General features: G+C 39.0%; 2 protein-coding genes across 12 annotated transcripts in view; one reads left to right on the forward strand and one right to left on the reverse strand.

The window, feature by feature from the left end:
- mapk10 (mitogen-activated protein kinase 10) overlaps positions 1-4151 on the forward strand; it is a 47435-nt gene extending 43284 nt beyond the window's left edge. For 6 of the 9 annotated variants that reach the window (XM_056730534.1, XM_056730530.1, XM_056730533.1 and 3 more), the window contains one exon: positions 619-4151. In XM_056730534.1, coding sequence (XP_056586512.1) covers positions 619-761 — 143 coding nt within the window. In that variant the 3' untranslated portion in view covers positions 762-4151. Of the gene's footprint in view, positions 1-613 lie in introns of all 9 variants that reach the window. The other 3 variants (XM_056730538.1, XM_056730537.1, XM_056730536.1) reach the window with 3 other exon arrangements.
- A 2500-nt stretch (positions 4152-6651) lies between these two features.
- Positions 6652-23980, reverse strand: part of arhgap24 (Rho GTPase activating protein 24) — a 71457-nt gene continuing 54128 nt past the window's right edge. For 2 of the 3 annotated variants that reach the window (XM_056731906.1, XM_056731904.1), the window contains 6 exons: positions 12988-13195; positions 11761-11893; positions 10577-10650; positions 9840-9961; positions 8684-9755; positions 6652-8547 (listed from right to left, as the gene is read on the reverse strand). In XM_056731906.1, the coding sequence (XP_056587884.1) occupies positions 8304-8547; positions 8684-9755; positions 9840-9961; positions 10577-10650; positions 11761-11893; positions 12988-13195 (1853 nt within the window). In that variant the 3' untranslated portion in view covers positions 6652-8303. Of the gene's footprint in view, positions 8548-8683; positions 9756-9839; positions 9962-10576; positions 10651-11760; positions 11894-12987; positions 13196-18398; positions 18535-23980 lie in introns of those variants that run through there. The other variant, XM_056731907.1, reaches the window with a different exon arrangement.

The following is a 23980-nucleotide window of genomic DNA, read 5'->3' on the forward strand; positions in this document are numbered from 1 at the left end:
ATAACGTATTTGTTTCTTAGTTTTGATGTGATGCACTTCTGTTCACATCAAGAAACAATTCAATTTACGCCCAATATTGTTACTGTTTAAAGGTTGTTTGTGTGTGCTTTCCAGCATCAACACTAATATTGCATTCTTTTCATCATTTACTCTTATGTCATTCCAGACGTGCATTGACTTCAACTGTATGGACGCAAAACCACTCAGATATTTCTAATATCTTTTTCAAAATATCTTCTTTTGTGTACTTGTAAACAGGTTAAGAATGACATGAAGGTAAATGGATATAAATGTTCATTTTTTATTTTTGGACGAACTGTCCCTTTAAGGATTAACGTCATACAACACACATCGAGATTTGAGACTGGGCTCTTTTAAACTCGACCAAAGAGAAAGAAACGCATAGCAACCACAACAACAAAAAACACCCTAGCAACACACATCAAATACTGTAATCCATGGACTCCATCCATAAAGACTCCTCTTTCATTGCCGTGCGATATTTGTACACATTTATGTCATTCTCGTACGGATACGGGGATCTCTTGTCGTACTGACGCTGCGTCGCCGGCTCTTTTTTTTCGTTGTAACCGTTTTTCATTGCTTCCCTCAGCGCAGGTGCAGCCGTGAATAGCAGCGAGAGCCTCCCTCCCTCCTCGTCCGTCAACGATATCTCCTCCATGTCCACCGACCAGACCTTGGCCTCCGACACCGACAGCAGCCTGGAGACCTCCGCAGGACCGCTGGGGTGCTGCAGGTGACTAACCGCCTGCCTGCGCAACCCCTTGTTCTTCAGAAGGTGAACGGGGCGCGCGAACCCCCACCGATCTGCGAGCTCTCAAAACGTAAAAGAAATGAAAATGTGGTTTCAAAAAAATCTATATAAACGTAAAATGTGCATCATCGAATTGCAAGAATGCATTTTCATTCAAAGAAAACGACGTCTGAATATGTATATTGACGAATCTTCACTAGTTGCTTTGAATCCCCCTGGTATGGCATTTCAAAAAAAGTAAAATAGGAGGTACAGTCATCGGGCATCTCTTTAAAGTGTACATTTTGTCTGGCTGATATCTAACACTTTGCGAATTTCTGTGCTTTGGTGGATGCGGCAGGGTGGGCTTTTATTTTAGTACCGACCACCTATTTTCTTCCTTGATGTGATGCTTTTTCGCTCGTGCGTACATTTCTGGGCGGCTTCGGACAGGCTGGTGTGTTCAATGTAAAGTGTCGCCCCCTATCTTTTGTATATATGTAATTGTGTACAGCAGCGAGGCAACGGGACTGTCGGCCAGTAGAGGGAGCACCTGCGCACCTTGCCACATCACAGCTGCCACCTGTTCCCCTTTGCCTGTAGTCTTGCATGGTCAGAGAAAATACAAACGTAATAAGCTAACATATACCAATATAGAGAATCCTTGTTTATATAACTTTTAAATGAAGCGGATAAGGGAACGAGCGTGGGCCGGTTTTCTCGCTCAATAGGAAGCCATTGGGGGGGTACAAGCGTCCTCTCTCCCAGCTTTGTATATTAAGGATCATTTTCAACAGTCCTGGCTTCGTATTTGTGATACTCACCCTGTCCGCCTCATGGGCGGGGCCTTGCATGCTGTAACTTCACCACAGAAGGACGTTTCTGTGTGCCACAGATTTGGGTTGAAGAGGGACGTTCCATCGCCAACTCGTTGCATAGACGAACGCAGGTTGAACGCATGTGTCTCACCCCCTCTAACAATATGTTCCCCGTTTGCATCCGCATACACTAATCTCATTCCTCAAATCTGTGTTGTCTGAACTTGCTTACTACCTAAACACGGAGCGTATAGTTAATCATTTCATAGTAGGAGTTTATTTATTAAACCTATTTATTGTTGGAGCTGAATTTGGGAAGTGCCTTTGATGTAATGCAGTTTCCTCTCATAAAACACGAATAGGCCTACAGTTACTGTGCTGTAAGGGAATCTGTGAAGGTGTTGCCCAGGTGGTGACTGTGTCACTGATGGTGTCGGATGTGCCAGGTCTGTTTACCCAATCCCTCAAAAGATCCCCGTTCGTGTCAATTCTTTAGTGTAGAGATTTGTTTGTTAATTCAGTTTTCTGATGGAAGTCAATGTATGTGTAGACTTAAGAACAAGACCCCAGAAACTACAGTGACCCCGAAAGTATTTGGACACTTTAGCCAAAACGTATAAAAGTCAAGTCTGCGTTAAAACTAATTTTACTTATCTTCCAACTGCGCCCAAAATGATTATTCTTTTTTTTATGAAATGATGTAACAACAGGTGTAGTTAAATACATTACCATACCTAAAAAATGCCACTGGGTTTGATATTTTGTTATCTAATGGAGTGACATTCATACTTTTTAATGTGTGGTTTAAATGTCCACATTTTTGGGGACACTGTATTTTCCATCAATGTAACCCAAGTAATGTAGTTTCACCTTTCAAACGCACACAACTGATGTTTTTAGTAATAGGTAAAGATAAGCTTCATTGAATAAACACAATTAAGAACCATTGAAAATATAATATTTAAGTTGTGCGCTTTGTTTTGTATTTTGTCCAGTATGATCTGTGTACTAAAACATTTAAATAAACTGGTGAAATTCACACGATTTTTGTTTTTGTAACTTAAATCATTTGACCTTTTATTGGCCTACACTCATGTTTTTTTCTATTTATTGTTTCAGTTGTCATTTATATTTTTAATAACACATCAGGCTATTTTGCATTAACGTTTACCTTATTCCACTTTGGTACATGCTTGTGTTTGTTTTGATCATTGAAACACCTAAAAAGAAACATTGCTCAGTTTCATTTTTAGTTGAATGACAAGCAAGTCACACCTGTGATATCATTCCTCGACCATTATTTGCGAAATATTTTACTGCATATTCTGACAACAGCTAAATAAAATCGTTCAGGTGCTCCTCTCTTAAGTGTAAAAAACCTTAAGCCATTCAATTCTTAGTAAACGGTTGTGCAAGAATAGCACCACAAAACCCAAATTCGAATTGCCAATTTTTTGCCGTTAGAATCAGCATCAAATTTTCATTTGTACAAGAAGCCGACACATACGATACAAATACATATCATCTTTGAAGGACAGAGGGGTTCTGGGAGGTCTCCGGTCTCTTCTTATTTGGCTGCTGACGATTTTACAACAGGGTGGACATGTACACGTAAACACAGTAGCTTTTGTATTTCGATTGTTAGAATTCAATACTAATTGTAAATGGTTGCGTTGTGTATCAAATCTGTTGACTGCATTTCATTCTAGAATAGACAGACAAAAATGTGATTTGTCATCTTGCATTTTATACTGGTTGTTTTACAACGATAGGACCCGTTTATGGATAGCCGTTGGGTCACACACAGGGTTGATTTCTGAACTCATGTCTAGAACTTCTATTTGGAAAATGGCACTATTTAACCAGTCGTTATGAAATGTGAACAACTAATAAATTCCTGAAAGGTCTTGCGTAAAATGTTGGAACAAGTTCGAATTTCAGTCCAGGAGTACGGTATCCCATGGTGATTCAAGTGAAATGGTTGAAACTGCGGGGATCATTTGTCAGAATGCATTGATTAATGTGGATGTCAACACTGAATGTTCAACGTACTTTTCACACTGTTATAATCCTGCTTCGGTCGTCACGGCGACTTTAATGAAACCAGCGTCCATTATACTTACAGCTGAAAAATCAAACAGTGATATAATGTGATGTCACAATATGGTAAAAAGTACTGAATTGTAGAGATGAATTAACCGAAGTGCTGTATTGTAAAGTTTGACTTTGTCTTGTAACAGTGAAGGTGCAGTCCGTGAGCAGGAACCGTAGGAATGAAGACGTGCTTTTATGATGTCATAATTGAACTGATTGGTCGAGGTCGTATAAGAAACATCACACTTTTCACCACAGAATCGTATAACTTATTCCCAGTATTTTTCCTTTTCATACAGATTTGTCATAATTGTCATATGTAGATCCCTCATTATCTAATCTTATATTGTCGTCAAATAAACGCATGATCACTCGACAAAACAATCCAATAGTTCATCTGTCATATTTGAAATGAAATTCATATTAGTGCATATTTTATTGAAAACGAACTGCACAATATATACACCATTGATAAAATCATTTCATCAAACACATAAAGCAATACAAAAAGCACTGTTCATTGCCTCCCGTCACATTTTCTGTCTTTCTTTCTTTTCTTTCTACGGTAAATGTGATGAGTCTCATGGTGACGTTCAGAGAGAGAGAGAGAGAGAGAGAGAGAGAGAGAGGTTTAAAACCTTTCATCTCTTTCTGTTCTGTCAGTGAGGCGTTGTTATTGAGGGTCTAAGATGGAGACTGAGGTTTTTGAAATGTGCTTTTTGAAATGTAAGCCCATTCCACACGTCCTGCTCCAGGCTGTTGTTTCAATCAAATTATTCTCAAAATGCAAGATGAGATGGTTGGGAAAAAATAAAAATAAATACAAATGAAAGATTTAAACAGCACTGATGGATTGCTGTTCGCACCCAACATTTTAAAGGTACTGTGTATGTAATATAAATATCTGTATGTGACTGAAAATAAACAACCTTTGCCCTTGAAATTGTGGTAATTTTTTTTGAATCATAAAATGCTGGAATTGGGGGAAGGGGGGTAAATGTGGATAAATGGATCAATTAATGTAGCAATTAACAATTTATACAAAGTAATATTCAAGTTATATGAACTCTAATCTCTCATCATATACATGACCATGTCTGTATTAAAAATAAATGAAATGATTACTTAGCATGTGTATGATTCAATGCATGTGTACTTTGAATGAACTGTGAGAAAAAGATTTTACAGCTGCAACAACTGCTGTTTTTCCAAGAGATTAAGAGATTTGAAAGCTGAACACTCCAGTCAGATTTAACATCTTCGCAGTCAGTCTCATTATCCGAATAAACTCCAAGAGGAGGTAAAGTGATCCTCTTCATCAAAACTGTTCAGCCATGGACTCTAAGCAGATATCATGCTTGCCAAACAACAGGGCTGATTTATCGGACATCACATACAGTAGTTCTTGTTACGTAAATTTGATCACAGAAACATCATAAGAAATAAATGGATGAAAGGTCTTTATGCCCTTGAGTCACAAATATGTATTTGTTGGAGTTTTGTGAAGTCAAACTCATTTCCTGAAGCTCTCTGCTTCGATTCGTTTTTATGAGTTTGGTTAAAATGAACATATTGTCTATAACTTACATAAAATATCAAAATTGTGATAAATATTATGGTGATTTGTTCTACTCTGAAATTGTACTGTTGATGAATTATTACATCAGCAGTATTGTATGCAAATCTTTTATGTTTATAGGGTCATGCTGTAGATTTTTATTGTTTCAAATCAGCTTTACAGTGTTTGATGGGAAAATAGGATTTATGAACGTTGCAAACTCCAAAGCAATTTCAATACATTTTTAAGACTTTAAACAGTGACTAAATTACAAACAAAATAGTGAGATGTGTGGCTTACATATCAGACTTTAACTTTAGAAAATTGTAAATCTTGTATGTCATATAAAACTTTTATAATGAATACTCCATACAGTTATTCTCAATCCCCTGAGAAATTCTTTCAAGTTTAAAATAATGAATCTGCACAATTTATGAATTAATTTCAGGGCGTCCACAAATCTCCCCAAAATGAGGTTTTGTCAGATTCAGCCGGGGGCGAGTACACTCACACTTCGGTGCATGATATTTTCATCTCAATAGTTCCATTACCTACAGTGGACGTCCATCTCCTGAGGTTTTGTTCTGTAAACTTCTGCCCAATGAATCCACAACAAAGCCCGGCGGTCTGCATGAGAAGAACTCTATTATCTGCACTTCCAAAGGTTTGTATTCTTTCGCTCAAGCTTGCCGTGACATTTTTTCTGGATGCCGTTCCTGCAGTCTGGGTTTTACTTTGTCAGGCAGTATAAGCCTATTATCTGAAGAAAGGTGAAGGGTTTGAGAGCGACACACCGCTCAGATGCCTGTAGAGGCCTGTCGCAGGGATGGAGAACGCTGGCCGTCCTCTCGTGTCTTCAGGTCCAGTGCACCATTACACTGAAAGACATTCCCACAGTGCACTGGGGTACCGAAGTTAAAGGTTAATGATTTAGACACCATTGTTGATGTTGGAAACCCTCATATTTATCACCTCAAAAATCAGGTCAGTGGTTAGAAAAAGCTGATGGATGTTGTGTGACACGATGCAATATTCCTAACATTTTTTAGAACTGGACATCTGCCTGTATAAATATAAATTAGGCACACATGCAATGTTGTGAGAAAATGTGAAGCCCAACCAAGACCAACAAACAAGAAAAAATATCCTGCCTTCTAAAACAAAGTCAACATCGGGTCAACATCTTATTTTTGTTGTATTCCGAGTCATTCTGCATGATTTATTTCACATCTTACACGATTTAAGAATTACAACCACTGGAGGTTAGTGTTACTAAATAACCATTTCACAAATGGATAAAGTCTTTCATTCTTTTTTAAATACTGTAAATATCAGACCACCCAGTGATTTCATGTGTGGTCGACCCCATCAACCGATGCACTGTGTTAAATGACAATGAAAGAACGCAATGGAAGACACGGTTGAAATAAAGTTTACATAATTTAATTTAATTGCATTTCACTGAATGCATCGAGTTACAGTAGAAGCATGGCCAGCTGTGAGTATCCATTACAAACAAGCAAAGAACAAAAAATACAGATGTGTGATCTGAAAACTGACGCATAAACTGCATTTGAGTCTCTCCGGACGTTATAAAAGCAAATGATGTGCGGCACAAATAAGTATTTGCATGTTTTTCAAAAAGTATTTACAGGTCTCCTTCAGTGGTGTACCAGACTCTAGAACTATGAGACAGGCCCCGCCCACATTCGGTGACATCATGCTCAAGCGCTCGCTGTATATGGGGACAGATAGTGATATTTCTTCGGGCTTGTTTATGTGCGGTAATATTTTCTTGTTTATGCTTTTAGATGTCCGTTAAAGTGTTAATATGGCAAGTTTCCGGCTAAACAGTGAGGACATTTCAATTTTAAATGTTTTAATACAAACATTTGGTGTACAAATAATATATCTGCCACACTTGGGTTGCTTCTCTGTGGACAAAAATCATTCTATGTAACCATATACATACACATCAGTCGCCTTGTCTACATATTTTTAGTCTTTGATTTATAGGATGTAAAGATGAATTTAAAGGTCCAGTGTGTCATTTTTTTAGGGATCTTTTGACAGAAATGCAACATAATATACATAACTGTGTATTCAGAGGTTTATAAAGACCTTACATAATGAAGCACCATGTATTTATTACATTAGAATAAGCTATTTATATCAACATGTTTTTCTACGTTAAACCTAAACGGACTGTAAATACGTTATCTCCTTCAGCAAAGAAGGGAAAACGTGACGACATCTTAGTCCCATGTCAGCCACCCTAGTGCTTCGAAAGGGAGGAGAGAAGGGTGCAGTTGGCCGTTGGTTGTAATTCGCAACCTCACCACTAGATGCCGCTTAATGTCATACACTGGACCCTTAAAAAGGCAAAAGCGACTCTTGGCCACCATCTCACATTCGTACCATACTGAACAAAAGCAATCCGTTTGTTTACAGTAAGTGCAAGGAAAAGCCTTGATATAAAACTTATATGTAACACATTAAGAATTTTTTAAATATCCGTACGTACATGAACATATTCAATTTGCGTTTATACAGACATTGCATTTCATCTTGGAATCTTGCTTTATATACACAGATGGATCTATGACGCAGTGACAGTTCAAGGACACATTTGGTTGGATCACACAAAGAATGTGAGTGACGTTTGTGGTTCTGTTGTCCTTCAAGCGTTTTCCATCACCGCACATTTATGTAACCAATTCAACATTAAAAAACTGAAACAGTCAAGAGTTTCTTCATCAATGCTCTCAAAGAGCCGACTGCATTTCTTTCTCTCCATCTATGACACTCATCTGAAGTTAACGTGCTTGTCTTTCCACAAACCAGGACCATAATTCAAATCATTCTACTCTATCATGTTGTTCTCGAGATCCAAGTAGCACCATCTAATCATCTTTCTCAACAAATCCAAACATAATTTAACAGCTGGTCCATTCATCTCAGAAATTTGGCTCGATAGGTCAAAGGTTCATTTAGGTACGTTCTGTCAGATCCCAGCCCACACAAAGTACAGAAATAATAGTTGATGGCTGGCCTGAATGAAGATGTCCAGCGTAACTCCTCACTGAATCCAGATGGTGTTGGCTCTGTCAGGTCGCCTTGGGTCTGCGGTCAGGTCTCCAAAGGTAGAGAAGAACTGTTCCATCTCCTTCTGCAGCATGTCGTTTCTCTTCTCCGCGTCGTCCTTGGCTCGCTCGGCGTTCCTAAGCTTGATCTCCACCATGGTGTATTTCTTCTTCTCCTGGTCCAGCTCTTCGTGTAGATTTGCCATCACAGTCTCCAATTCTAGGTTTCGTTGTTCAAGACTACACCGAACAGAAGGAAAGGATTATTTAACACAATTACAAAAGTCTGAAAGTTTACAGAGGAAGTTCTAAAAAAAACCCGAAAAAACTGCAAAAGTTCGTTTCAGAAATTACCGAAAACGTACACAACTCTCACCTTTTGATTCTGGCCTCATACTCATTTTTCTGTTTGAACATTTCCTGTTTGAGACTGGCCACTAGGCTGTGTAGTGCACTGTGATTGGTCGGTCCATTAGCAACGGCAAACGTATCGCTGGTATCGCTGCTACTGGTTCCTCTGCTTTCCCGTCTGCCTCCGTTACTGGTCCTCTGTTCCCTGTCGTCCGGCAGAAGGCCGTTGTCTTCCTGCACCGGCCCGTCCAACAGCGGGTCCTCGAAGTTGTTGCCGAAGAAATCCTGCTCTGGGCAAGTGGTCGTCGAAGAGCGACAAGAGGTGGAGTTCTCCGGAAGAGAGATCTCGCAAGATGAGGTGGACCAGGTGGCGCTGTCCACGCTCTGCTTGTCTTCACAGCTGCTGCTGAGACAGGGTTGCATCTGCTGCATCTGATGCTGGATTTGGACGTTGTCGTACGTAGACAGTCGATTTTGCTGGTGTTCTGAGTTTGGGCTTTTCCCCTCCCGCAGCGTGACATGACCGTTGGCTGCCCACAGTCCGTTACGTCCATTCATAGTCCCGTTCGTCACGTCTGCGCTAGACAAGCCCATTCGTACAACACCGTTTTGAACCCCCATCTTTGTACCCAAGCCTTTTATCGCACCCGTCCGTCGGGCCTGCAGGGTGCCCATGTTGGGCAGTGTCTGATTCTTCTCTTGATTGGCCTCGCCGGAGGACGACGAGGACGAGCTGAATGAGCCGTTGGTGACGATACCGCTGCCTTTGATGAACGCCGGATTTTTCTTTACCATGAGTGGCGGGCTGCGGGTCACCTCGAACCTCTGGCCGGTGAATCCGTTACGAGGGCTTCCGGAACGGGGGGAGCCGTTGTCCAGCGGAGCCCGGCTGGGCGATTCGGGTGTGTCCCAGGTACACTGTCGTACGCTGCTGGTATTGTTGTTCTCTGTGTTTAATAGCTGACCTGTTGTCGGCCGTTTTTGAGGCTCGTTGTTGTTGTTATTGACCAGTTCCAGGGTGCTGTCCTCTTCAGGTGGGAACAGAAACTCATACCGTCCGATCAGAACCGCCATTAGCTGCTGGACCAGTACCGTGCCTGCACACATGACGAACACATATTATTTCCCAAACACAGAAAACAAGAGACTCAGCAGTGTGTGTGATTGGATGGAAGACAAACCTTCCATTATAGTGACTGGATCCTCCACTTTTGGCCTCAAGATATTTGGCCCAAAGACTGTTGCAAGATTCTGGACACTCATTTTGTTCACCCCTGAGTAGGACTGCACCTCATCCAGAAACCTGGCCGGGACAGAAGGTTCTTAATGTGTGCCAAACAAAACTCAGCACATGTTTAGACAGAAATAAAAAAATGAATTCCATAGTCAGGTTCCCACACTTTCTGAACTATATATTTCCATAAAGTTCCAGCTAGATGAGCCTATATGAACGAGTATTCTTGATTGAAGGATAAAGATTTTAAGAATATATATAAAAAATGAGGTTCAATGTCAAGCTGTGTATCTACATGTTGAAATGATTTTAAAGGAATAAATAAAAGTAAATTATTTAAAGCTAAAACAGACTTTTTGGGCTTGAAAAGTAATACAAATAATGATAAAGTGCTATAAAGGCAAAATTCTTGGATAACATTTTAAATAAATGTTATATTAAACACATAATAAGATTATATTTTAATAATATTGTGTAATAATATTTATTGTATTCTATTAATTATTATGATCATTTAATAAAATAACAATACACTTCTATATCTTAATATCTAGTATCTTGTCATAAAATCTCTGATGTTCTAAACAACCTAAACAGCACATTAATCATGATTATTAGATTGCATGCAATTGAAAAATCATTTTAAAGTCAAATTTTAAATTTAATCAATTAGGGGGCACTTACTTGCATATGTATTTTAACAGATTGTAGTTCACTTGAGGTAGACCTTCCACTTGTCTTTTTAATTCCTTCATTCCCTTCAAAGAGCCAGAAAAATCTATTCATTAAATACATAGTCTGAATAAAAAACACATTCATGCATTTCTTTAAACTGATTACTGTAACCCAATTTGAAAAGATCTGTAATTCTACACAGCACACGATCCTACAGCGTATGAATTAAAAGACAGTTTAACCTCCCCCATTAACATCCTTGAATCCAATCTGAAATATTCCTAATTGACATTAAATACTAATTTTATTTAATTAATACCCTGCAATTCGTCTTTGAACTATGGTTTGGGGGTTTAACAATTACTGAATGTCTAGATTTAAGGATAACGATCCAAGAACTGTTTTTGGGGCGTATGTTGGTCGATACATCTTCTCCCTGCAGCGCAAGAAACCTATTTCTCACAATACAATTATATTGAATAAATCTTTCAAGGTACCATGATGCTTTGCGTCTTCTACAGAAAATGTGCACAGCGCTCTAGGGACTCTCACAGGTACAAATCTCGCTCCAATCCTTTTGGCGATAATTTCATTTCAGTGTATCAAAGTGTGCCCACCATGTGTTTTTGTCTTAACATAAAGCCGCTGGACATGCTTTGATTTCGCACAAGGTAAAACTTTAACTTAAAAGTCAGATTGAGGTTGTTTTTCCTAAGGGTCAAGTCAAGCAAGATCAAAAATGATTGGACGGATATCAGATGAAAGATGACTATAAAGAGTAAGATGATGTACTGAGTCATATTGCTTTCTGTCTGCCTGGTGGTGGGAGTCAAATTCAATTTAAGGAAAATGAGAAATAGCGAAAGGTGGAGTGACAACAAGGTTAAAAGTACCGTGAACTTAAAAATGCCATCAGTCTGTTAACTTTTTTTTACAGTAGTGGTTAAAAATCTGCCAAGCCGTATGTTGTAGGTTTGTACAAGTACTTCTACGTTTTGAAGAAAATCTAGAAAGTTAAGGTTAGTTTACACCTCTTTAAAAGCAAAACTGAACAAAACACTAAGATATCTAAAAATCACTCCCTGGAGTACTGAGGTTATACAACATTGATCTGTGTCTGCAAGTGTGTGTTTGAATTTTTTGACCTAATAAAACAAACAAACAAACAAAACACATCTTATAAAAGAACTCACAGCATCTTGTTCTTTGCTGAATAGTTTGGTGCATGCCAGAAACTCCTCATATTTACAGAAAGGGATGACAGGCTCAGGGAGCTCTCTCAAATACAGCTTCAGCAGAGACGCCACGGTGTGTACATCTGTGTTACTGCAAGGAGAGATGGATAATATTATTATATTAATATAACAGTCCAATACATCAAATGAGGACGATAGAAGACCTAGAAACATAGAATGAGAAACAGGAGGATAAGGACATTTTAAATGACAAATGTATTCTAGCGAGTGAGTGGAAATGCAGCGGGCAGGCGTCCCTGTGCTGTTGTCCCAGCAGATCTAATGATGTGAGCAACAGCAACCTGGTACTAAATCACAGCGAGACAGAGGATCACCGTGCGGTAAAGACTGGAACGAGCTGGAGTTATTGACAGTTCCCAGGTGTGTTGAGTAGGAACGCTGGGGAATCATCCATTCTGTTGTGGTGAACATGTCAAACACACACACACTATAAACTATAGCTCTGCAGAAAACAGACATGTGTATCCATAGCCTCACTCCCAAACACACACGCCTACTCTTTATAATTATCACCTTTGCATCAGATACAAGAATGTTCTAAATATGAACAGTGTTAAATATTCAGCGAGCCGCCTTCTCGGTAGCGGGATTGTGGGGTCTGACATCTCTACAATCGCTTAAAATAAATTTGGAGACAGCTGGTGGTATCTGCAAAGCAGGGTGTCACTGATTAGGAAGCTTTTTCTGAAAAAAGGGACTTGTGTTTGTTAAGGCAAAAAGTCTGTAATACATTTTAAAATGTATTAAAGGAGCAATGGGAAGATTTTAGGGCCATCAAGTGGTGAGGTTGCAAATTGCAACCAACGGCTCACTCCATCCCTTCCTTTCCAAGCACTATGGCGGCTCTCACAGGAAAAGATGTCGATGCGTTTTCGCTCCTATGCTGAACGTTTTTATAAAGTGGGCTCTGTAGAGCAGTTTGTTCGTTTGGGCTACTGTATATTATACTGCATTTCTGTCAATAGATCCTCCAAAAAAATTACACACAGCACCTTTAGAGTGTAAGCGGGCCATTTGTATTATTTGGAAGGGACTTTTAAAAAGTCCCACTCAAAATGCATTAACTTGTTTCACAAAAATCTTATTTGAATATTAACACAAAAGGATACTATGGGTCTTGGTTTCAGTTGGATAACAAATGTTAGTTCTGACAAATACACGTACCAGTCAAAAGACGGCTTCTCTCCACAGTCGAAAGCGTCCTGAAGCTCTTTGACCAGGTTGGCTTGTCCAGGCAGCCGGAAGAGTCCTTCCTCTCGCAAACCCCAGAGCCGGATAAAGTCCACACACTGCTCCACCAGCATGGGTGCCATTTTGTTGCCATAGCGACGCTCATATCGAACAGTCTCTTCTAATTTCTGACCAAAGATTCCTGAAATGAGAGAAACAAGAGAGTTTAAAGCACAACATTAAGAGTGTCCAAAATGTTCTTTATTTATTTGACATGTTTTTCAACAATACAAATCCTGATTCTCTAACTTGATCTTTTTATAAATTAAATTTTGTTAATATGTTCATGCTTCATTGGCAACTTGTGAATTGTACAGTATAAACTATTCAGTGTATATTCAGTTTGCACTTTATTGTAATTTTGGTTTTGGAGACTATAAAGTCCCTGTTAACCGGAAGTTGCGATTTTTTTTACTTCCGTATTTTTAATGATAAAAATAGTGGGTGTTGCTTTTGTCTTTCTCTACGATTTGATTGGATGTATAAAAACAGCAGTTGCATTGATTTTGAAATGGAACTGGCAGCAGACTGACAGTTAAAGGGGAGGAGTTAACAGATGCTCCGCCCAAGCCGTCTAACATACGTCATTTAAGATGGATAGTCATTACAGGAAGGAAGTGCATCTTCGGATTTTAACTGAAGATTATGAGGGCACACAAATTTTAAGAAGAAAATTACCCACATTGATAAATTATTTACAATAAAAGCTATAATATTGCATGAAAAAAATAGGTATAAAGATTTAAGATTAGTTTTAACTTTAGCAAAAAGGCCACGCTCCTCTCACTCGTAATTTGTCGAAGATGAAATATCCCATCAAAGTAAAAGAAAAGCTTTCAGATCTCACCCAGCCGACTGAAGGCTGTTCTTTCACACTTCACACTCTTAATGCAAAAAATCGTACGCTTTCTTTCTCGGCCTGCTCTATTGTCTGCAGTATTTGGAGTGAAAACAAACCTGATTCACATGTGGCATGCACATGAGAAAGGATTACGACGGACTTCCTGGAAGCTTTGGATCAACTGAGCTTTCCGGGTCTCCGGACACAGACACAAAGTACAAGATGGTACATATTCAACTAAATCTAGACGACAACAAGGGTTTTACCCCCTTTCCTCTCTGAGCGGGTGACAAAAAACAGGTTTGATTTTTTTGGCAGCAGAGCAATATAAAACAGCTAAAAGAATGTGACTCACCATATTTGGAGCCGATACAATTTTTTATTTGACAGAAGACGCTTCTGTGCATGAAACTGTTGTGAAACCGAGGATGCAAGGTGGGACATCTGAACTTTCTGCCTTTCAGCATCTTAAAGACAAAGTTGAGGATGATGTGACCAGCCTGACAGCGTCCAGAGATGTCAAAAACAACCACAAGAGTACTTTTACAAATCCTCCCTCGAGACAAAGAAAACACATAAAATACTAAAATTCTAAAAACACATGGTCACTTTCCAGAAATAAAATAGAATATTTGGATATGAAACCGTTTCCGTTTCCCAGCAGCTAGTTTTTAGTGTTTAGGTCTCTCATTCCCACAGTAGGAATGTTGAGTGGTCCTGTGTGGTTGAATTAACAAAAATCCCATCATGCATCTGGACAAGCGCTGTCTGTGAACGGTGACCACACAGGTGTGAGACTTGGCTGTGATTCGTCTAAAACATAGAAACTCCGTAAAGAGATGTTGCTTGGCTTTAACGGTCGATGGTTTATGCAGAAGCTCACGTTCTGTGTCTTATTCCCTGGGAAAAACCTGAAAACAATCTAAGAAACAGATGAAGAGTCAATCTCGTGTTTCCAGCCAAACAAAATCTCCTGATGGATTTCCTCTTCCTCTTCTGGCGTACACCTTCAGAGTTCTTGATGCTCCTTCATAGTTTTAATCATACCGGTTTTGAATGTCCGCCCTCTAGCAGCGGATCTTACATACTGCGCCTTTAAATACATCCATAAAAAATGCGATAAAAAAAGATATGCAATAACGGGACAGTTCACACAAAAAGAAAATTCTGTCTTTATTTACTAACCCTCAAGTTTTTCCAAATCTTCCAAATGTCTTTATTCAGAATAGAGGGAAAGATATTTGGAAGAACGCTTGTAACCAAATAGTTCTTTGCCACCATTGACTACCATAGTAAGAAAATTGCTTTATAAATGTCTTTGTTCTATTACAGACAAAAGAAGATATTTTGAAGAAAGTAATGAAAGCAAACAGCTCTGGGGCACTTTTGACTAACATTGTCATTTTTCCTACTATTGTAGTCAATGGCCATGAACTGTTTGGTTATAAGCATTCTTCCAAATATCTTTCTCTGTATACAAAGACATTTATACAGATGTGGAGCAAAACGAGGGTGAGTAAATTATTTATTGATTAATAATTAATTAATTAATTTTGGTATGAACTGTGTGTGCTATGCCTTCATAGGCATATAAAGAGCTTACAAAATGAAGCGTGGTCCGCGGGTCCACTTGCATGTAATTTGCATGTTCTGTCAGACCTCGTAGTGTTTCTAAAGGGAGGGGTGGAGTGAGCAACAGGGTGCAATTCGCAACCTTGCCACTAGATTTCACTGACTGGACCTTTAATGTATTTAAGGGATGCAGCTAAATTATCAACCATATCATAATATATTTTTTATTCATATCGTTTTTTTTATGTTATTGGTATCGGCCGATAATAAAAATGTATGCCGATATATTAAAGCCTATAAATCATAAAACATTTCCTATGGTTCAACTACTTCATCTGCACTCTACTCGCAGTTAAAATACAGTACAGTACTGTCTTTCTGAAGTGATCATTCACCTACTGCTATTAGCAAAACATTGCTGATGTAGGTACTGTATGTAGATACAGTATGTATGTGTAAATTATAGGAACAAAAGCATCTTGTTTGAATCGGACTGCTGTCTTAAACTCTTTCTGTCTCTAGACCTGTTAGACATTTGGCTTTTGAAAAAAAATTCTGGAAGAACATCAATCATTTGTTTATTAAATATACCAGAAAAGTTTGAAGGTTAAAGAATCGTTAACTAGTGTATAGTAGGTTTGGTACATGATTTTTAGGGGAAAAAAAGAGAACCAATGGTGACCTTGTTTTCAGTGGTGAATGTTTTCAAATAAAAGCAGTTGTCCACTTTTTGTTTAAGTCATAGGGAATTTTATATTAATATGTAGATACTGTATATCAGTCAATATATCGGTTATTGGCTTTTAATGTTAAAGAATTATCGGTATCCGCCAAAATTTAAATATCGGTGCATCTCTAATTAAAATTCTTACAGCTTAACATGCAGTTTAAGGATCGGGACACTTTTATATTACATCATTGCATTGCAATGCATTTTTACTTACTAAACCAATAACACAAGCATTCGCACCAAAACAAAGAGTGTCAGAAGGACCTCCGTTCACATTTTGGAAACACGTTGCTAGTGTTTGTGGGCATCCACACCTGTTTTACAAATGGAAATGTGGGAAACAAAGGCTGGAATGTTTAGCTGCAGCCCACCGCCTGAGGCTGGAGATAAACGGAGGGTGAGATGACAGCACCCGAGACTACATAGTAATTGCATATGTACCGACCCACACACATAGAAACACATGCATGCGACACAGGCCATGGAGTAAGAAATGCTCTCTGCAGGGGTCTGTTTTAAACACACCATCTGCCACACACCATTAAACACGCATTCAAACACATGTGCAGAGGTCAGAAGAGACAGTCTGTGGATGAAAGTTACTCATATATTAGACTAGATGACTTTCTTCCATTATTGTACCTAAAGAGACCCCTTGGCCCTCCCCTCGCTTACGATACATGACCACACTCTCCTCCCCTACCATTCACCTGGCCGAGAGGTTCAGATTTTTCCCATGAGGACCAAAGTAACTATTCTGTTTAAGATCCCAACTATTAATTTAAACCACAACAACAAACAGCTTTGCAGGTCTCAGATCAGCATTAGCAGGTAAAAAATAGGCAGACCGCACACAGACAGTGTCCGTCTAACCAGCTCTGGATTGCCTCTCTATGTCCCAGCGGGTGACTGATGGGCCCTCGGGGATTCATTATGAACCAGCTTTTCACAAGCCCTCCGCCTATGATCCTGGTGCCAGTTCACACACGCAGGGAGCTAGAGAGAGACCGCCGTACCCGCCAAGTATTCAACGACCCCTAATCTTCACAAGCAGGGCAAAGTTGATCCAGTTTGAGAACATGGCAAGGACAATGATGGACAGATCAACCACAATGATCTACAATAAAGCTAATATGTTCATGAACTTGGCGACACCATATAATGACATCGCTCAACGGCCAGAGCATTGCATTATTTAGTAGTGTAAAGGTCATGGGTTTCAATACCAGGGAACATTATGATCAAATGTATAGGCCTACCTGGAATGCACTGCAAGTCATTTCGGATAAAAGCATCTGCCAGATGCATTAATGTAAGCAGACTTTACCATTCATATTGAAATCAAGATGTTTATTGGCACTGATACCATTAAACACACACTACTATAACCCAAAGTAAACACACACACACCACACACAGCAGTATATTTCTATATGAAGGAGCTTCCTGACAGTGTTTAACTCATTGCAACGAGGTTTACACAGTGTGATGTATAGCTCGGACGTGGACCAGCAGTGCACGGTGTGTATGTGTGTGATAAACAACATGAGATTGAACCGTAGACCCACACAGACACATTCCTCTCGTGCTCAGTGTGTTTATCCACGCGCGTACAGACGCTTTGGCTCCGCGCGCGACTCCCGTACAGAAATCCATCAAATACACAAATCCTAAAACATCTCAAACGCAAAGATAAGCAAGTTTTCTTTTCTTTTTTTAGTAACGTTGGCTGTCAAGATGAGATAAATGTAGACACCGGCATTTCATTAAAGCCTTTTTTAAAAAAACATGGATGGTTTTAATGTAGTATAGTGTAGGAACTACGTTTTTTTGAGGATTAACAATTACCGTTTCACAATAAATATCTCGGTTGAACTATACGGCTTCGTTATCGAGACCATAGTAAATTTGTGGTTAATGTGGTTTGAGGTTAAACTATGGCTATTGTGGTGAAACCATGGTAATAGTTGGTCCACGTACACACGCGCGACACATTTCGACCTGCGCGTTTTAAGACGCAGTGTCAAGTTAAAAATAGTCGAATGCACAATTATCATTAAATGTCCACATTTGCTCTTTCAGTAACAACTGAATCACGTTCACGGCGTTTTATTTCACACGCAACAGTAATTCAGAGCGACGTGAAATGGAAGCGAACATTTCTCACACCCGCAATAGCATAACAACTCCAAGCAAACAAACCTGTTGGCACCCTGTGCGTGTAGCTGTCACATTCGCAAAACCCCAAAGTTGTGCAGAAATAAATCCCACTTGTGTTTCAAACACCCTGCTTCCCTAGAACCAGCTCACTGACCGGCTGCGCGAGACACAATAGGACCATCCGTGGTGAGTGCGCGCGGGTCCCTCCCCTCACGCATGGTCGGTGTCAATTCTGCGCTCCTCCAGTGTTTAAATTTTGTATTTATAATTACGTAATGCCACAGGAGGCACGTTCTTACAAAGTCACATTATTAATATCAGCTGTCAGAAAATAGATAAGCGTACTTAATTCATAAAATTAAAAGCACACTAAAAGACGAAGAACGCATCCTAGTCTACTAGTATTGATATATTTCGATTACTATATAATCTTTCCAACGATTTATACTTAGAGTTGTGTGAGGTCACACAGACCACTGTGCTTTTAGAGAAGATACAGGGACATTTAACCTATTTGTTAGTTGAGCTACTGTGAGATAAGATATTTTATAAGTGCAAGTTTGATTCATGTGCATGTGTTTATTATTATTGGTGGTTAATGTTTTATCAACACAAGGAGATAAGATTAAACAAAGCATCACTATCTGGCTATGACATGATACAATGTATACATACAAGTATCTTTGAAACCTTAATGTATAATGTAACCAACAGTTCAGTGGTAAGTAATTCTTACATTTTATTTGGCACAATATTGAACAGAAGTCTTGATTTGGACCCTTTTATTACACAAAACGGCCTTTATAAGCTAGGATACTAGTTAACAATATTGTTTACTGTATATTATATTTATGAAATGACAAAAATCACTGTCATAAAAACCTTTGTTTGTTCATCTATGCAGCATTCTCAACATTTGTCCTGTTGTCTGCATACAGAAACTCGCACACGTCTTCCTCAGGATGCCCAGAACAACTGTTTCAGTGTTTTTCGAATGACTAATGTTTAAAACCAACATGAGTCAATCGATTAGCACGATTTTTCCTAAGCAGTTGCTCAAAGAACAGCGCGTCTGTGTGCGCCATGTGTCTTTCCAGTAAGTCGGTTAGTAACCGCTAAACCAGACAAACTCTCATTCATCTCATTAATTCAAATGGGATTCTCAAGATGTGGGCATGACAGTAAATCTGAGAGCTTACGTATGTGGCACATGCTTGTGGCATTGAGCGGGTTTAACCAACTGCGCTGACATAATCAACTAAAGGTCTTTATTCAGTCTGTGATGTCACTGCCTGTCAGGAAGCATGCTTTCTGCAGCTGTCGCCAGGCATTTCCAGGCTGCGCTGTGTGAACAGATTGTTATGCAAACACACTGCGCCTCCCGAATGAGTCTCTTGTGTGCTTTCAATGCATCTCAAACAGGCGGAGCTGAAACCAATTCGCTCCGATTCTCTACCACAGGGCCCGTGTAACTTTGCAGCTGTAGGAGGAAGGTGAAGCTCAGCTACAACCTTATTTCCTCCAACACTTCCTGTTTGTTCCTTCACAATGTCCAGGATGGACCAGACGTGCTGGTTGCACGTTCCTCTACCAGGAAATACGAATAATTCACATGCAAATGCACCTTAACATCTTCCAATATCGACTCAACAAGCTGCAGTTACACCACAAACAAACACATTATCGTACACATTTCACATCCTTCATCTATAACGGTCTCTTGATTCATCTCACTCATGATCTCATCTCCGTCTCGCTATGTCTCAGTCACACAACGCCGCTCACAAGCTCTAATGGACTAACTCCACCATCTCCTACTGCTAATGTGCCATGAAAGATTGATGTTGCCCTGCAGAACGCACAACTCCGCTGACACACTGAATCAATTCTTGTTACTATCATACAGCTATCATATCGCTCCGCTGCACATTGCAACAGATAATTCACAATTATGCCGATATATTACAGCTACTAGAACCGCAGATTGCAACATACTTAAAGTACAGATGTCTTGGAAGAGAGACAGATAGGAAGTAATTCCATTACTCGCAAACGGTTTAATATTCTTAACTTGGATTTACAATCCAAGTCGCGCATGGCTTTTGGTCCTGTACGGCAAGACACAGCTACATTAGCCGAAGTACAGAAACAAAACAATTTCAGTACGTTTCGCATTTGTGCGTCCAATACACATTTAATTATGTATTTAAACTAGGTGATCTTAAAAGCTTGTCATTGGAAAGCAACATATTCTTGCAGAAGCTCACTCAGCAATAAACAGTAAATATAAAGTGAATTTGATAGGAATTTGATGAATTGTCTGTCCAATTTAGATGACGTTCCTTTTGAAACTAGATCTTAGAAAGTGATGGAATAACTTTAGTATGACTAACCTATAAATAAATAAGTCAAATAAATAAATTATAGTTTAAATAGCTCTAACAAATTGTTACATAAAATATGTATATAGAGCAACGGAAAAAATTTGAGGGCATTTCAAAATTATTTAATTTTTTCTGAATTTACTATTTATGTGTGAAATTCCTTTTTCTGTTTCATTCTGTGAACAACTAACAATGTTTCTCCCAAATTTCAAATAAAAATATTGTTTTCTACTCTTAAATTGGAGAAAAAGGTAAACATAACAGAAAAGATGCTCTGTGTTTTTTTGGACATCAAATACTACAAAGAAAACAAGTTCGTATTTACTTTGAGCAATACAGCTTTTACCTTAACAGGTATTTAGGAAAAGTTCGAAAATTAATCTGATTTTCGTCACAGTTTTCATGCTGTCAGTCTTTTACATTGACATTATGTCACTCCTGCGGTTTGATATTGTTGAAATTCAACAGAAACAACACATCTAGAAAAAATTATTGATCTCCTGATTTTTTCCGCAGCTATTTGTACTTAATACTTCTATTGATATTTATGGTACTATTTTCATAGTACTATTATTAGCATATAAACTCAAATTGCCACTTTCCACTGATAGTTAAGGGGGGTTTGAAGAGATAAGGTCAGCTGTTGAGTTTAGGTGATCACAGTCAATACTCTCCACCAATCAGATGCTGAGATAACAGGATCATTGTTTCCATCCGTAAATCCAATCAACGGCCCTGTCAATCTAACACTTCTCTCTGTGCAAACACTGTATGAGATAACAACCCAAACACGTTAAAGTAGTCTTAGCAAGATCTTAGTACAAAGTCTTAGTAAAGAAAACTAATGTTTGTGAGAAGATTTGATCTACAAACAAGATTACGGCTCCAAAGGTGGCCATCTCAACTTATCCAAAGTGAAGGTAATATATAGCGTATCGATACTGAGCAATACTTAAAGTTGTACTTCACCCAAAATTGAAAATTCTGTCATCATTTATTTACCTTCTAGTTGTTTCAAATCTGCATAACTTTCTTTGTTCTGATGAACACAAAGAAAGATATTAGGAAGAATGCTTATAACCAGACAGATTTTGCCCCCCATTGACTACTATAGTAGTAAAAAATACAATGGTAGTAAAAAGTGCCCCAGAACAGTTTGTTGTCCTACATTCTTCAAAATGTCTTCTTGTGTGTTCAACAGAACAAAAAACAAATGAATGATTTTTTTCCTATGGGGGGCAAAAGCATCGTTCATAAGCATTCTTCCAAATATCTTTCTCTGGGTTCATCAGAACAAGGAAATGTTAACAGATTTAGAACAACTTGAAGGCAAGTAAAAGATGACATCATTTTCATTTTTGGGTGAAGTATTACTTTAACAGGTTGGCACTATTATGCATCAAAAAGCGCTTTTCCCCATTAACAACCATTCCATGGCAGCCATGGGACATCCCACATGGTTTCACATACCTCTTTGGATCCCACGACTGTTTACAATAAAAGAACAAAGATAATAGATGTTTTAAGCTAATATAAGATCAAAGGATAAGCGAAGTCTTCCTCGATGGTCCTCTAATTAAAGTCTTTGAACGTCTGTCTCAGGCTACAGTGAAATTGAGGGGTCATAGCGTCAGTCAGACACGTCTTTAGATTACAGACTCTATGGGACAGTGTTGGCATCATATAGCAAGAGTCTGACTATTGTATGACGATACAAAATGGATTCTTTAGGTACAGGGAGTATAATGTGCGTGCACATATTTTTCCTGCCTATATAAGCCTATGTGTGTGTGCCCCTTTTCAGATCACCTGTCAGATACAGGCTTAAGTACTTTAATGAGTGACCACAGCTATAAGACGACCCAAACCAGGTGGAAACAAAAAAAGGGTTGTGTTCAGCAATTACTGTCACATACCTTCCTTTAGCCACGCCCCATCAGCCCTAAATGCTCTATTATGCTTATATTTCAACAATGGTGTTCCCATCATTTGCTGAGATTTATAAAAAAAAGTTGGATTTATTAAAAAACAGCTACTCATACAAATATGAGCTTACAGCTGCTTGGGGATCATTTTGTGATCACGCCAACATTGCAGAGACACGGATAACGTTTCTTTCTTCTGTTCTTCTTAAAAAAATGTTTAGAAGTCCCACAAATATTTGATTTAGATGCTCACTGTAAACTAAGGAAGCTCCAGACGTTGGCAGGAAAAGGGACAATTGCATTAGCAATGTTGGCCCAGGATAGACATAACATACTTCATACATCCTGGCCAAACATTAAATCTTAGCTACTGTGAGATCGGTTTTAAAAATCGGCTAAAACGTTTAGAACCACAAAGAAACTCATGCAAATATTTATGGGCTTGAATCATTTAAACAGACACTTCAATGCGACTTGAACAATACATGCTGTTAAGAGAGTAGGTCATCTTACGTCCTCCATCAAAACCCCTTGATGAAACGCAGAAAGTAGGACTGTGTATGTGCGACAGAAAATAAGAGAGAGAGAGAGAAAGCAGAGTTTGGTTGAGACTAATTGTTTGAGTAATTGTATGAGAAACTCTAAAGTCATAAATAATACGCCATTCAGAAAGACACCAAGGACCCAAATGTACTAAATAAATACAGTCTGAATGCTGTAAACATTTATTTTGAGTTTACACAAATGGATGATAGAAAATTGACTTCACATCTAGTTGCAACATCTAGTTTGAATATAAATGACGACACATACTGTAACTCCAATAAAAGATGACAGTAAAATGACATTTAAACTCACTTGCTCCATTCAAAAGCCATTAAAACAATGTCTAAAAAAGGTTTACTTAAAATAACATGAAACCAACTTCCAACTCACAAAGCATTCAGGGACACTTCTGTACGTTTTAAAAGCAGCATTACCTGCAGACAGACATTCTGATATCTCAAACGGAGACAGCTGGTGTGCCACCTCCATGATCACGGGGATTCTGATCTACCTGTCCCAAAACAAACTTTAAAGGTGAGGAAGAGCTGGAAGGAGAGCCGGCCTTCTGGAAGACTGTGGGCCTGTGGTTTTGGCTGACATGCTCCACAGTGAGAGAAGTGAGAAAAGGGAGGGGGGTCGGGAGTGAGGTAGATGGGTACACCCACCCGTCCGCTCTCACACTGGCTCTGCTCAGTGAACAATAGGGAGTTTTAAGAGTCCCGGGAGCTCTTTAAAGAGAAGAGAACCCTTCTCTTAAGAGTTTGACAGT

The sequence above is a fragment of the Triplophysa dalaica genome, chromosome 19 (assembly GCF_015846415.1).
Source record: "Triplophysa dalaica isolate WHDGS20190420 chromosome 19, ASM1584641v1, whole genome shotgun sequence".
NCBI lineage: Eukaryota > Metazoa > Chordata > Actinopteri > Cypriniformes > Nemacheilidae > Triplophysa > Triplophysa dalaica.